At 41.5% G+C, this 13,290-nt stretch overlaps 2 protein-coding genes across 11 annotated transcripts in view; one reads left to right on the top strand and one right to left on the bottom strand.

Annotated features, from left to right (window-relative positions):
• The window catches only part of LOC127011515 (uncharacterized), a 121,139-nt gene that overhangs the window by 77,299 nt on the left and 30,550 nt on the right, over window positions 1–13,290 (bottom strand). The window lies entirely within an intron of this gene.
• The window catches only part of LOC108032369 (serine/arginine repetitive matrix protein 1), a 93,747-nt gene that overhangs the window by 71,907 nt on the left and 8,550 nt on the right, over window positions 1–13,290 (top strand). For all 10 annotated transcript variants that reach the window (XR_001768612.3, XR_007763247.1, XR_001768610.3 and 7 more), the window contains one exon: window positions 3,076–3,149. Coding sequence is in view for 2 of the 10 variants with exons in the window: in XM_044092896.2 (XP_043948831.1) it covers window positions 3,076–3,149 (74 nt within the window). In the remaining 8 variants the exon portion in view is untranslated. The remainder of the gene's footprint in view (window positions 1–3,075; window positions 3,150–13,290) is intronic.

Here is a 13,290-nt window from a genome sequence, read left to right as displayed (position 1 = left end):
GGGGAAAGCCAAATAAGGATGATGATGATGCGGATGGGGGTGGAGATGGAGATGGGTCCTAGGGACTGCGACTAGGATGATGCTAATGACGATGCCTGGCTATATTCAGCCTGGCCAAAAGGCGACTCTTTGTTTGGCCGGGCCAAGCTGGCCCTTGGCTTCTGGAAATATGAAATGCAGAAAGCAAATTAGCAAAAAAGCATAAAAAGCAAAATCATGTTTCACAAGTCGCGGTCGCGCAGGGGGCGTGGCAGCCAAGCCACCCACTTGACCTCGTTTTAACAACAAGTGAAATTTTTTCTGCATTTTTTTGCGGCTCCCCCATTTTTTTTATTTCTGCCCAGCTTTTTGCTTGTGCACAATTTACATTTACATCTGCAAAAGCTGAAAATGAAGATGAGACCGAGGATAAAAAGGAAGGGCAAGGGCTGGATGCTTTCAGTGGCCGGTAACTAACTGAATTTCTGATAGATTACTGCGGGCAAGGGTCCGCTGCGGGCTGGGAATTCGGGATAAGGGTTCAGTGGCCAAACACACAGAAATGTCAAAGAAATGTAAAGAAAAGTCGGGGAAAGGGCTGACTACTCACCGAGAATATTATGTCCGTTTTGTGGCTAATTTTGTTAAAAGCAAAATTAGACTTTTTCCACATCCTTCTATTAGATTAAATGTGACAAATCGCCGGCATTAAAATGGGGATTTATTTGTAGCAACTTTAAACTTGAGCGGTGAATAATTAAATGTATTAGATTACAAAAGGGATTATATGTTGTTGGTTTTTGATAAAATAAATGCCTAAGTCTAGGCCAAAGATTAAGGCTTCATGCCAGAGACAACCAATAATTCCAATTGATTGCTACAAATTGCTGAGAGAATTCCTTTGCACCTCGGCAGTCGGCCAGACATGGGCCATAAATTCAGTTTAGGCCGCATTTGTACTGCCGCTTAGATCCAGAGCCGGAAAAGTTATTGCTACACATGTTGGGACACTGAATTATTATAATAAACTTATTTTGCCTAGCGACAATGGTGGCTTCGCCCCCATTGACAGGCGGAAACGGAAATAAGGAACAAGAACAAGCAGTTCCCCCTGCAAACATGGCGCTTATGTGTTTTCTCCCTCCCCCCGACGACGACGCCTCTTATTCTTCATCATGTCTGCCGTTATCTGATGAAAAATAAATAATGAAATCATTTTTTATTTTGATAAGCTGCTTTGCCACACACACACACACACGCAGGTGGCCGAGAACAAAAAACATCATCAAAGTTGGTGATTTATCACTTTGCCTGTATGCCCTCGCATTTTTTTTTGCTTTTCGCGCCGTTTCTTTTAGCAAATTTCTGCGCAAATTTTATAACAATTTTTACATGGCACATTTGCAGTCATTTTTGATTTGGCACAACGCGAAAAAACACAGAGAAGCAGATGCCATCTTTGCCATTGAGCTTTGACCTTGTGGGCGTGGCACTCTGCGTCATGCGTCATAAAAACACATTAAGCATCAAACGGCGACAATAAATTTGGACAAATAAATGTGCACACGGAGGATACAGTGCGTTTCGTGGCTTTAAGTTTAAAGTTCAAGCCCTGAAATGTTTGCTTGCACTTAAGAAGTTCCCTAATTGAACTACGGCTAATGAAATCAGTAAAACAATAGTTTACCTCAACCACTCTTGATCTAAATCAATTACTTCCTTCCGAACTAAAGCCCTTTCAAAAGTACTCAGGCTGCAAAATTAAGTAAGCCGTAAGTTGAACTCTAATCTGATTAAGCAAGCTAGTGAACCTGCTCGCAAATTGCGTTATCGACTGCCAACAGTAAATGCAACAAAATTCGCCAATGCCCTGAACTTTGGCTTTACGACCCCACAATTCAAGAAGGACCTTTCGGGGCATCGGGGCGCGCACCGAATGGCAATTGAAGCGGCTTTATGAACTGACGCCTTGCCGTCGTCCTGCCAAAGAGGTGTAAACGTTGTGAGCGCATAAGCCCTACAAATAAAAAAAACAAAAAACAAAAAAAAACTTCGGCATCAAGCCGTAAACATAAACGCGAATCGTAAAAAAGTAGCCGAGCCAGTGAGAGAGCGCGCGCAATAATCAAAATGTTATGTGATGGCCAGATAAAGAAATTTCTCTGACAGCGCAAATGGCGGCGGGGACACTAAGAGCGCTAAGTGCTCGTGCTGAAAGTCGAAAAGTGCGATAACATGGCTGGGAAATCTCGCCAGAGAGGAAAAACACCAGCCTCGAGTCACAATGCCCTCATAAGTAGGCAACACTTTTTTAAGTTCCGCTTCCAAGCAGTGCCACGAGCAAGCAGTGCTTATCAGTTGCCACAGGAGACACTCGCATAATTAGCTGCAAACTGTTTCCCATTCCCTTTCTGTCGAGCCCCTCAGCCCCCTCAACAGCCAGAACAAAACTTTCGGCGATCCCCAGTCCCGAAATATGTTGACTTTTCCCACTGATAAACAGCAAAGACAAAAAGCACACACTAAAAAAATAAAAGCAGCAACCGGAACGAAAACATGGAAAAACTTTTGCGGTTGACAAAACCGTAAGGAGAAGCGAAAGTTTTCGAAAGACGAAGACGACCCACATAAAAGTTTCGCAGCAAACTCATATCTTTATACCGGCGAACTATCGAACCGTTACTGTTTCCCTACACAGATAGAAATCTATTTTAAATTGAGATACATTGCTTAGAAGACTGCAGGATACTTTCTTTAATAAGAAAATATGTAACATTTATTTAAACATTTATTTTTTTATTTACAGAATCAGAATTATAAGTGCAAACTTAACACTCTGTTTCTCTGATTTTACTATTTTTCCTTGTGTATGTGGTATTATACATGCTCATCTAATTGTGTGTCTGTGCGTATTTGTATGTCTAGCGTTCATTTGATAATGTTACCAAAAGTTTAACCGCTTCATTTGAGACCTAATTGGTCGACTCTCGCCAGCTTGCAGCAGCTAACCCGCGGAGCGTTCTCATTTAACGCCCTTCTTCTCTTACTTTCATTTAACCCACAACGTCGAAAATGTGCCACCACCACCATAAACAGCCAATCCAACCTTATACGCGCACTATGTATTTAATACACTGGATCAGGATCACAGCGGCATTGTCAGCTTCGAGGTAAGTGTGGGTTTATTTTTTATGTTTTAACTTGGCTTGGGGTAATCTTATATGACCAAGACGGAGGTAACCCCATCTGTATTGTCAGAAAACTTAATCAGCTAGGGAAATAAAGGGTTACCATGTTATTTTTATTACCTACTTTCTATTTTATATAAATTGAAATTCCGACATATTCTAGGAAACATTAATAGTTAAAAATCAATGAAAAATCGCATTTAAAATAAAAATAAAAAATAAATTAGTCCCATGTATTTTCACATCTCTTGTGATTTTCTCAAATTCCCTGGCATAATTTTAATTTCGATTAACAAAACCCGGCCTTGGCCCTAATGATATACATGAATTCTATGTGAAAAGTGCCCTGTCGACGGCATTGGTTTTCAATTCTGAGGAAATTCTTGTGAACCCGCCCCGCCTCGCCCCCCCGGACGACAGTGTGCGACATCAAAGTAAGGCCTGCGGCCAGCGACGAGCATGAGAAATGCAATGGGAAGCATTTGAGCAGCTCATTTCCGTGTGCGATGTGTGTTTTGGGTCCTCTGACCAGGTTGCTCCATCTCAATCTCAATTCCAATGAAGAGCAACTAATGGAGCTCGGTCGTGTGTGGGTCCTGGGGCGAAATTGCGATTTAGATTGGACCATCGAGAACTGGGAGGAAATTGAGAAATTGTCTTGGAAATCAACTTTCGTACAACAATTTGTGGCACTTACTGCTGTCTGTCGAAGCCATTTGCAATTAAAGCGAACACAAGGCAACGCAGCCATAAGCCTAATGTCCAGCCATTTGTGGTTACTTACACTGGAAGACTAAACTTGAAAGTAAAACAGATTTTTAAAGAAAAAATTGCCACAAAAAGTATAAAAGCATCAAAGAGAGAACATTTGTTTTTATGTTATTCCCTCTTCTTATTTTCATATCAAGGTAAAACAATATAGTATTACATCTTGTGACCTCCGTTTCTCCCAGTGTACCTGTACGACTTTTCCGTCTGATAATGCTCCATGCGTTCAAGGGCGTTGAGAGCCGGGCAAATTTATGGCCAACTACATAATTGAGCGGACAGGAGAGTCCGAGAGTCCGTTTCCGGTGGAGTGTGTGGTGTGGCCGTAGTTGTGATTGAATCGCTGCCGTTTATCGCCGGCTATCGTTATCGATAATTAATCTTGCCAATTGAATGGCCAGGCAAATGCGTAGGCTCCATCTTCATCCTCGAGTACGGGCAAACACTGGCTCGGGCAATTCAATTTAATTTACTCGGTGCGTCCCTTAATGTCCGCACGATGATGCGGCGCAAAGTGAAATTGTTGAGGTCACCGGGCGGATGGGCGCTGTGTGGGCGGGGCCGCAGACTTAAGTACAATGAAATTACTTTAGACATTTTAAGTATAAAATATGGCTGACAGCCGAGTCGAGTTGAGTTCTGCTTCGGTTTGAGGCGAGGGCACTGGGCGAAAGTTAGCATAATACCTAATTAATTAATTATTATGAAGCCACACTTAACATGCCAAAATATAACATTTCTATTTTACAAAAAAATATAATTTGGAAAAATTATTAATTATAAAAACAACTATAGTATACAACAGAAACGTTTTATTTTCATACTCAATTCTTATGATTCATCTTTAAAAGCCCTTGAAATAATCTTATGTATTTCATTTTCGGTTTTTCAATAATTTATTTTAATAAAAAATATATTTTTGTCATTATGAACATGAACAACATATAAATTATTTTGTATTCGAATATTATATTTTATTGAAATTAATTTTTTGTGCTTTATCTTTTATTATTTTAATTAAACATCTCTATCATATGAATTATTTTGCATTATATTATTGTACTTATTTCGTATTATTTTTTTTAAACATTTCTCGTTCGGCTTTCCCCAGTGCAGCTTAGAAGCAAAAGTTGTGTGGCATCGTGAGTTTCTAAATGAAGCTGATTTGGCTCAGAGGGGCGGTAAAAAGGGGGCTAAACGAGGGCTTAGATAGGGGTTGGGGCCAAATGACGCTGCAAAAGGCCCCCGCGAAGCCAACAACAAGATGTACAAACAGGCGGAGGTCCATGGGGCAACTTCATCTCCTTCGTTTGGGCCTGGTAAGCGCCTTTAGTTACGGTTTATTAGTGACAGCGACCAGGGAGCCGAGAACAAAGAGTATCGCCAGATAGATGTTTAAGCGCTCTATTAACTGGCGCAGCATAAAAGTTGTAATACGCAAAGTACACACTCAGAGGCCAGACGCCCCCCATTATAATTCCCTTGCCGTCTCAAAGGACGCTCAGGTTTTGGGTCCCCAAAATTGTTTCGTCATTGGGTCGTAAAATGAGAAAATTCAGGAAAGCAAGGATCAATTTAGGATCTAACGGGTTGCTCTTACAACATTGCTCTTAACAACATATATATATTGTTTACAAATCAAAAGTTTTACTTATTAAATTTTAAAATCTAAAGATAGCGCTTTTTACTGAAAGCTCTTACATTTTACCTATACTCAAAGCATAGAAACATACAGAAAATACTTTTATTCAAGAATTGTTCTATAAAATATTTGAACATGGTAAAGTAATTTTTTATATTAACATTTATGAATGTTAATTCAATTTGAAAGGAATGTTGACCATTTTTATGAAACATCTTTGAGATATCATTAAACATGCATTAAAAACCAAACTAGTTGAATATTTTCCATTGAAAAACTGACTTAATTTGCTGTGATATTAGCATACTTTGAGAATTAAGCAAAACCATAATCCGCCAAAATGCGGAGAAGCGGCAATTAGATGCGGTCACGGAAAATGGAAAATGAAAATTATAATGCAACCACTGAATATTCAGAGAGCATTTTTCCTTCGCTGTTGCTTTTGCTGTGGGCTAAAATGGCAAGGAAGCCGAAAAATAATGCTCGAAATTCAGAAATTCAGAAATCAAAGTGAAATGTCTCGAAATTGAAATAAAACGCTGCGGGCCGAGGGGGGAATCTATAGTTTCCAGCGAATTCGCGTGTTTCGCTGCTGTCGCCTGTCATTGTCAACGTTTCTATTGCAGCCAGTGCGGAATGCAAAACAAAAGCTGTCAAAAAAACGAAAATAAAAGAGAAGAAAAACTGAATAAATTTCCCCGGATAGGGGGAGGGGGTGTGGAAATGCTAGCACCCCCTCCCTGTGGCGCATGCAAAATGCGAATAATTTTTTTTGCAGTTTATCCAGTGTCTTGCGACTGCCCCAGCAATGTCCGAGCATGAACTCCACTTCCGGTTGTCAGAGGAGCTGGCCGAGATTGTGGCCAGGGGATGGTGATTCAGGGGGCTCGGCTGGGCAGGAAGCACACACAATGCCATTGAAACGATGAATTATGGCGATTTTAACGCCAACTTTGTCAGGCACTGTGACTTTATGGGTGGCGTAGGGACAGGGGGGCAGCGGGGCAGGGAAAAACAAGGAAAAGCTAGAAAAAACAAGGGCCAAGGCGGAAAGGCAAGAGTAGGCGAGCCCAAGACACACAGTCAGAAGTGCAGAAAAAGAAATACCCGGGAAGGCAGCTAAACAGAAACGCAAAACCCAAGTCAAACAATGGGAAAGCCCTGGGAAAAAGGGAAATCTTTGAGGAGAGCAGAGCGTGACACGCATGAGGTTTTTCCCCAAATCCATAAATCCAAGTCGTACAAGTTAAAAATCATTATTTAACTTATGACTAAAATTACTGAAATAACAGGCAATCTATGTTCAAAAATCATAAATTCTTGGTTATTTTTCAAAAGTTAAATAACTGATTACCTATTTTTGTAGATAATTTATTAAATGCATATACAAAAATTGTATTTTTATGTATCTAATACTTAAATTTTTAATCTCAGGGGCTTGTTACTGGACATATAAATATATTATTTAGTATTTAAGATAGTGTGTAGAGCATAGTTCCATGATTTTCTTACACAATTACCATATTAAATACTTTAAAAATGCAGAATTAGGCCGCCAACAAAAAACCCCGTTGCACTGAAAGTTGGTCTGCACATTTGCAACAATATAAATATTTTATTGGATCATTTGCCAGCCTTCGCTCTCATTTATGAACAGTGAAGTGCAATTTGCAAATCAATATTGCAGGCCAGTAGTCAGCGTTACATCCTCGAGTGTCTGGCAAGGAATAATCGCAATCACGTCAGCCGTCCATCTCTGAGGGAGCTTTCCACCGCTTTTCCCCCGCTTCCCCCCCCCTCAACAGCTTATCTTTGCCAGCTCTTTTGCCTTTTTGCCTGCTCGCCATTTTCGTTGTTGAATAATGACCTCAAAATTGTAATGACTACGAGGCACGTACTCGATATAAAGCATGTACAGGGAAGCGCCCTTAACCCATGATGCCCCCACTCCATGCGCTCCACCTACGCCCCCCACCCATCTACGCTTCTGCCGGCAGTAATTCCCTAGTTTTGTGTGTGACGGTCTGACTAAGTAGACTTCCGCTTTTCAATTAAGCCCCACATATTGTTGCAAGGTGTTTTATGCGCGATTTGCATGACACTCGCGTTTATTAAACTGCCAACGAGAGTGGAAGCAGAAGTAATGGCTGCGGCAAGAGCAGCAAAAACAGGGTAACAGCAAACCTGTCAGGGCCATATTGAAATTGTTTTTTTTTTTTTTTTTTTTTTTTTTTTTTTTTAATTAACATCTTTATTTAATATAATCCAGGAACAGATCTAATTAAAGCCTTTAACCTAAATGTTTTCTTAAGTAAATAATCTCTTAATTATAAATTATAATTAGTTTTCAACTTGGTATATAGGAGTAGATCAAATTACGACTAGTTTCAAGTAAATAATATATTCATATTAGTCTCTTAGGAGCAGCCCAAAATGTCTTCTTTTGAGCCTGCGAATTGGGATAGCCCCCTGTAATCTCCGGGCTAGACGATTACGGTGGGCAGTTAGACGGTCGTTGTACCTGCTTGAGAAGAACGATATTTGGTCTTCAACAAGACTCAGGTTTAGGTCATTGTGAAGCGTTTGGCCGCTAACGAACCACTCACAGCCAGTGATTTGTCTTAATGTTTTGTTCTGGACGGTTTGGAAACGTTTTCGGTGGGACGCAGCCGCCACTCCCCAAATTTGGATTCCATATCTCCAAGTTGGTGCGATGATTTGTTGATAAATGTGCCGCTTGCATCTTAGAGATAGTTTGCTTTTCTTGTTTAGCATCCAGAATAATTGGTTCCGCTTTAGGTTGCACATTTTGACGACTCTGGCAATATGTTCTCGGAAGGTTAGGCGTTTGTCCAGTGTGAGGCCTAGGTATTTCGCCTTAGTCGCTTGCTCTATGTCCACATTATTAATGTGGACCACCGGAGTTGTTTTTCGGCGTAACGTAAAGCAAACGTTTACGCATTTGCTTTCGTTGATTTTGATATTGTTCGCCGTGGCCCATTTCTCGAATTCGTTGAGGTAGGTTTGCAGCGTTTGTGAAGACTCGGTCTCACTGTTCGAGGAGCTGAGAAAGCAGACGTCGTCAGCGAAGCTGGCCAGCAGCATTTTGCTGTTGTCGTAGGTCATTTCTTCATAGCTTGGCTTGGGGATGTCTGCTGTAAAGATGGAGTACAGTAGCGGTCCTAAGACGCTTCCTTGGGGAACGCCAGCTGTAATGGCAACATTTGCAGAGATTGCGTCTCTGGACTGGACGCAAAAATCTCTGTTTGTGAGAAACGATCTGATGAGCTTAAACAGGTTGGCTGGCAGCGCTGTTTTGACTTTGGCTAGTAGTCCCGGGATCCAAACTCTATCAAATGCCTGTTGTATGTCAAGAAAGATGCCGTTGCAGTATTCTTTATTGTCGTAGGCCTTCAGGATGTGATTGACTACACGGTGCAATTGCTCAATCGTACTGTGGCCGGCTCTGAATCCGAATTGGTGCATTGGGATAGTATCATTGTCTTCTAGGTGTATTATAAGTCGGGAAGCTATCAGCCTTTCCATTACCTTCGATAAAGAGGGCAGGAGGCTGATAGGCCGGTAGGAGCATGGATCCTGTTCCGGTTTCCCTGGCTTTAGAATCATACTGATTCTAGCACTCTTCCATTTTTTGGGAAAGTATTGCACTCTAAGTATCGCATTGAATATCAATGTGATAAATAATAGTGCTCTCTTGGGAAGGATTTTAAGTACTGCGTTGCTTACTAGGTCATGACCTGGCGCCTTTCGACTTTTGAGGGTACGTATCATGTTTGAGACTTCTTCCAGACGGATATGTCTTATTGGAGGTGACATCTGGAAAGGGCGCTGTAGTATTTCGTTTATTCTGTTGATATCCTCCTCGGATGCGAAATTAAACGCAGTGAATCTGTCGCCAAGGTGTTCCGCAAATGTTTGTACTTGCTCTTCTAAGGAGCGACACCAGTTACCATTGCTGTTCTTCAGAGGCGTAACTTTCTGTGGCATTCTTTTTACTTTTTTGGTAAAGGACCACATATTAAAAATGGAATCATTAGAATAGTCCATATTGGTCAGCATATGTTCGAATTGCGCATTTTTCAATTCAGCCATGGCAACGTGAAGCTCTCTGGCGCATCTATGCCATTGAGCTTTATCCTCAGGACTGTGCGTTCGAATATAACGTCTTCTCAGTGCTCTCTTACGGACTAGAATCTCTGCAATGTTTGGGTCAATTCTATTCGAGTGGCGTATGAGGGCTCTGCCATGATTGTTTGCAGTGTACACGTTTGCACTCCTCGCCGCATTTGTCACGTTGGTAGTGAAGAGGTCTACAGCGTCGTCAATCTCAGCAGCAGAGTTGAGCTCAATGTTAAGGCGTATCGATCTACATAGTTCTTCCTTGAAAACAGCTACATTTGTGTGTTTGCTAAGAAGTTGTCTACGTTGAGTGCATTGTATGGCTTCTGTTTTTAATGTAGTGATGAGAGATAGGTGGTCCGATTCAAGGTCCCAGCTGTCTCTGATGCTTAGCTTGTCGTGTGGAATGTTGCGATAAATTGCAAAGTCTAAACAGGATGGTCTTCGATTTACTGCGCTTGGATAGTATGTTGGTGCTCCAGTCGCCAGGATGTTGGCGTTAATTGAGATGGCGCTTGCGGCAAGTAAGTTACCTCGGTGACAGGTGATCGCAGAACCCCACCATGGATGTTTGGCGTTCCAGTCTCCGCTGATAAATGATCTTGGGAAGTTGAAGTTAGCGAATATGTCATCAAATTCTGATTGAGTCCAGCTGAAGTTCGGAGGGCAATAGATTGATCCGATGAATATTTGTCCTATACATGTTTGGATTCTGGCACCCACGATTTGGACTTTAGCATGGACGATTGGCTCGATGGGAAAGTGATTGATCTTTTTGTTAACCAGGATTGCAGCTCCACCCCTGTGGCTGCCGTCAGGTAGATTTGAAGTGTAGACTTCATATCCAAATAGTTGAAGGTTGGATGTCTTCGTTTCAGTGAGAAGGAGAATGTCAATATTCTCTCTCTCCGCAAGGTGGCCGATTTCCGTCATTTTGCCGGCAGCACCTCGCGTGTTCCAGGTGAGAATTTTTATTTGGGACATTGTGTAAGTTGCGCGTTAATTGCAACCAGCATCTTCAGCATCTGGGCTTGCATGGCGTATAGACCCTCGATAGCTTTTGAGAGCGATGCAACTGCCATTTCTAGTTTAGATTCTTGTGCATTTTGCTGTTGTGACACATCTGGGAAAAAGTGCGCATGATTTTTTGCACCGTAGTGATGTTGCTGTTGAATGGCGTCCTGTAGCCTATTTGTTAGGTTTCCTGGTCGTTTGTTTTGTTTTTCCGTGATTGGATTTGCATTTCTGGCTATTTGAGCATAAGAAACTCCATTTTCATAATGTTTGGGTGTAGAGTTATTGTTTATGCTCACTTTTGGGGTTTTCTGTACATTTTCGTTCATTTTGAGCAATTTTTGATAGGATTTGCAGCCACGGAAGTTAGCTGGGTGATTTTCACCACAGTGAGTGCAAGTTGCTGGTGCTTCTTTGCTTCTGGGACAATCTGATGATTTATGGTAGTCACCGCAAGAGACACAGATAAAAGGTCTGTAGCAATATCTTGCAGTATGACCAAACGATTGGCATCTCCTACATTGCACTATGTCTTGTGCTTTTCTGGCTACTTCAAAACGGACGCGTTGGCGACATAGAGATCGTAGTTGGAGTATATCTTTGTTATTTAGATTCTTTTCTACATTAATGAAGAAGAGGTTCATCTGTTCACCGCTCTTGTTGCTTTTTGGGTTATATATTGATAGAACTTTATGCCCCTGTCTGAGTAATTCCTCTTTGATTTTATGATGGAGCTGTGAATGGTGTAATCCTCGCACAACAACTCTGAATGGTTTCTCGTCTTTCAATTGATAGCAATGGAATTCAATTTTCAGGGAATTTAGTTGTCGTACTACAGCCCTGTAGGTGTTTGCGTCTTTGGTGTAGATTCTGTGAGTGGAGCCCACAGAGGATTTGATTTCAACATTTTCAAGATTTGTAACTTCCTCGATAGCGATAAGAAGTTCGTTCACGTTTGTCACGTCCATAAGAACGATTGGTGGTGGTTTTGGACTACCAGTAGAAGCAGATTTTACCGTAGATGAATCAGTTTTACTTTGTACGTTTGCGTTCTTGTTATGTGCATTGCTGTCTTTAGCCTTAGAAGCGGTGTGAGAACGGTAAGCCGCTGCTGCAGCGCTAGTCGATGGTTCGTCCACACTATTGCAGTCCATCTCATCGTCATCAACTGATAGTGTTTCGAACCTGTTTGCTGACACAGGGTCACTGGGTTCTAAATTTCTAATATCGGCACGTTTTCGTTGACTTATTGGTGAGTTCGATGACCCCTTCCTCTTCTGGCTCTGGATTTTTTGCCATCTGGGTGAATCAGATTCATTGAGGTCCGGTAGAGGGGGGAAGTCTATAGAAGTGCTTAATGCTTTAGGAGGCATAGGCGTTGAGCGCATGCCACTGCATATGCTGGGTGATGATGTAGTGTAGGTATATATTGGACTGTGAGTTGTTGTCAGAGTACTGGTGATACAGGCTGCATTACTGCTTGATACTGCTATACCATATGAGTTAAGCTTGCCGCTAGTGGCCAGATTTTTTGCCAGGGTTAACTCTCCTGGAATCACCTCGTCCATGACGGCTTTTCTCAGAGCTTCGCCCAGAAGCATTGTTTCTCTGGTATTTGCCATTTCTCTCGATTTTATGCAAAGTCGAATGTAAGTCAATCACTGCTTTTATTGCCCCTCTTGTACGGCTGCGCGCAGTGTGAGGGGAACAGCGATGCCCTAGCGGGCACAAATGCAGTCTTGTCGCACTACACTTATGTTGTTGTTGTTGTCCCACTGCCGACACTGCGCTAGACAGCGTCCGAATTTTTATGATCTGTGCTATTATTAGCACACGAAGAATAGATAACAAAATAATAACGCGTAAGCACGCACTTTGTTTTGTTTTTTTTTTTTTTTTTTCCCACGACACAACTTGTCAAAGAGTTGATGGCCTACTGATTGAAATTGTGAAATTGTAAAATTGTAAAATTGTAAAATTGTGAAATTGTGGGCAGGGCCAATATGCCAGGGGTAAAATGGCAGAGAGTGTGTGACCCGTTTACGCTGGCAGAAAAGATAAATTGCTCAAGTGTGCGAGATAAAAGCAATCGAGTGGGAGTGCGGGGGAATAAATATAAAAAACATACATACCCTACCCTATATAGAATCCGGCAGGACTCGATGGCGACTGCGGAGAAAGGATTGCAAAAGGGCGCCTTTGGCAAGCACTGAAGTATGGCAAGGCAACCAGGTTAACATGACACTTGAGTGCTGCAAACAGCCAGCAGTTTGTTTTGATCACTTAAACAAACCCTGAAACAAAACGGAAATATGCTGGTCAATTCGCACAATCACAATGCCTTGAATCACGCACATCAAATGGCCAAAGGAATCTGCATTCCTGCTCAAGCGAATGAATGCCTTTAACAAATATTTTGTACTGCCAAAAAAATAGAAAAAAAAAGTATTTAACTTTATTTAAAATTGTTTCTCAAACATTTTTACTTTCTTTGGAATGAAAATCACTTAAATTTGATTTAAGGTGTCCAAAAGTATGCAATAAACGCAGAAAAATCGT

This window comes from Drosophila biarmipes, chromosome X, assembly GCF_025231255.1.
Source record: "Drosophila biarmipes strain raj3 chromosome X, RU_DBia_V1.1, whole genome shotgun sequence".
Classification (NCBI taxonomy): domain Eukaryota; kingdom Metazoa; phylum Arthropoda; class Insecta; order Diptera; family Drosophilidae; genus Drosophila; species Drosophila biarmipes.
Note: the sequence above shows the minus strand (reverse complement) of the source record. Positions and strands in the feature narration are given on the sequence as shown.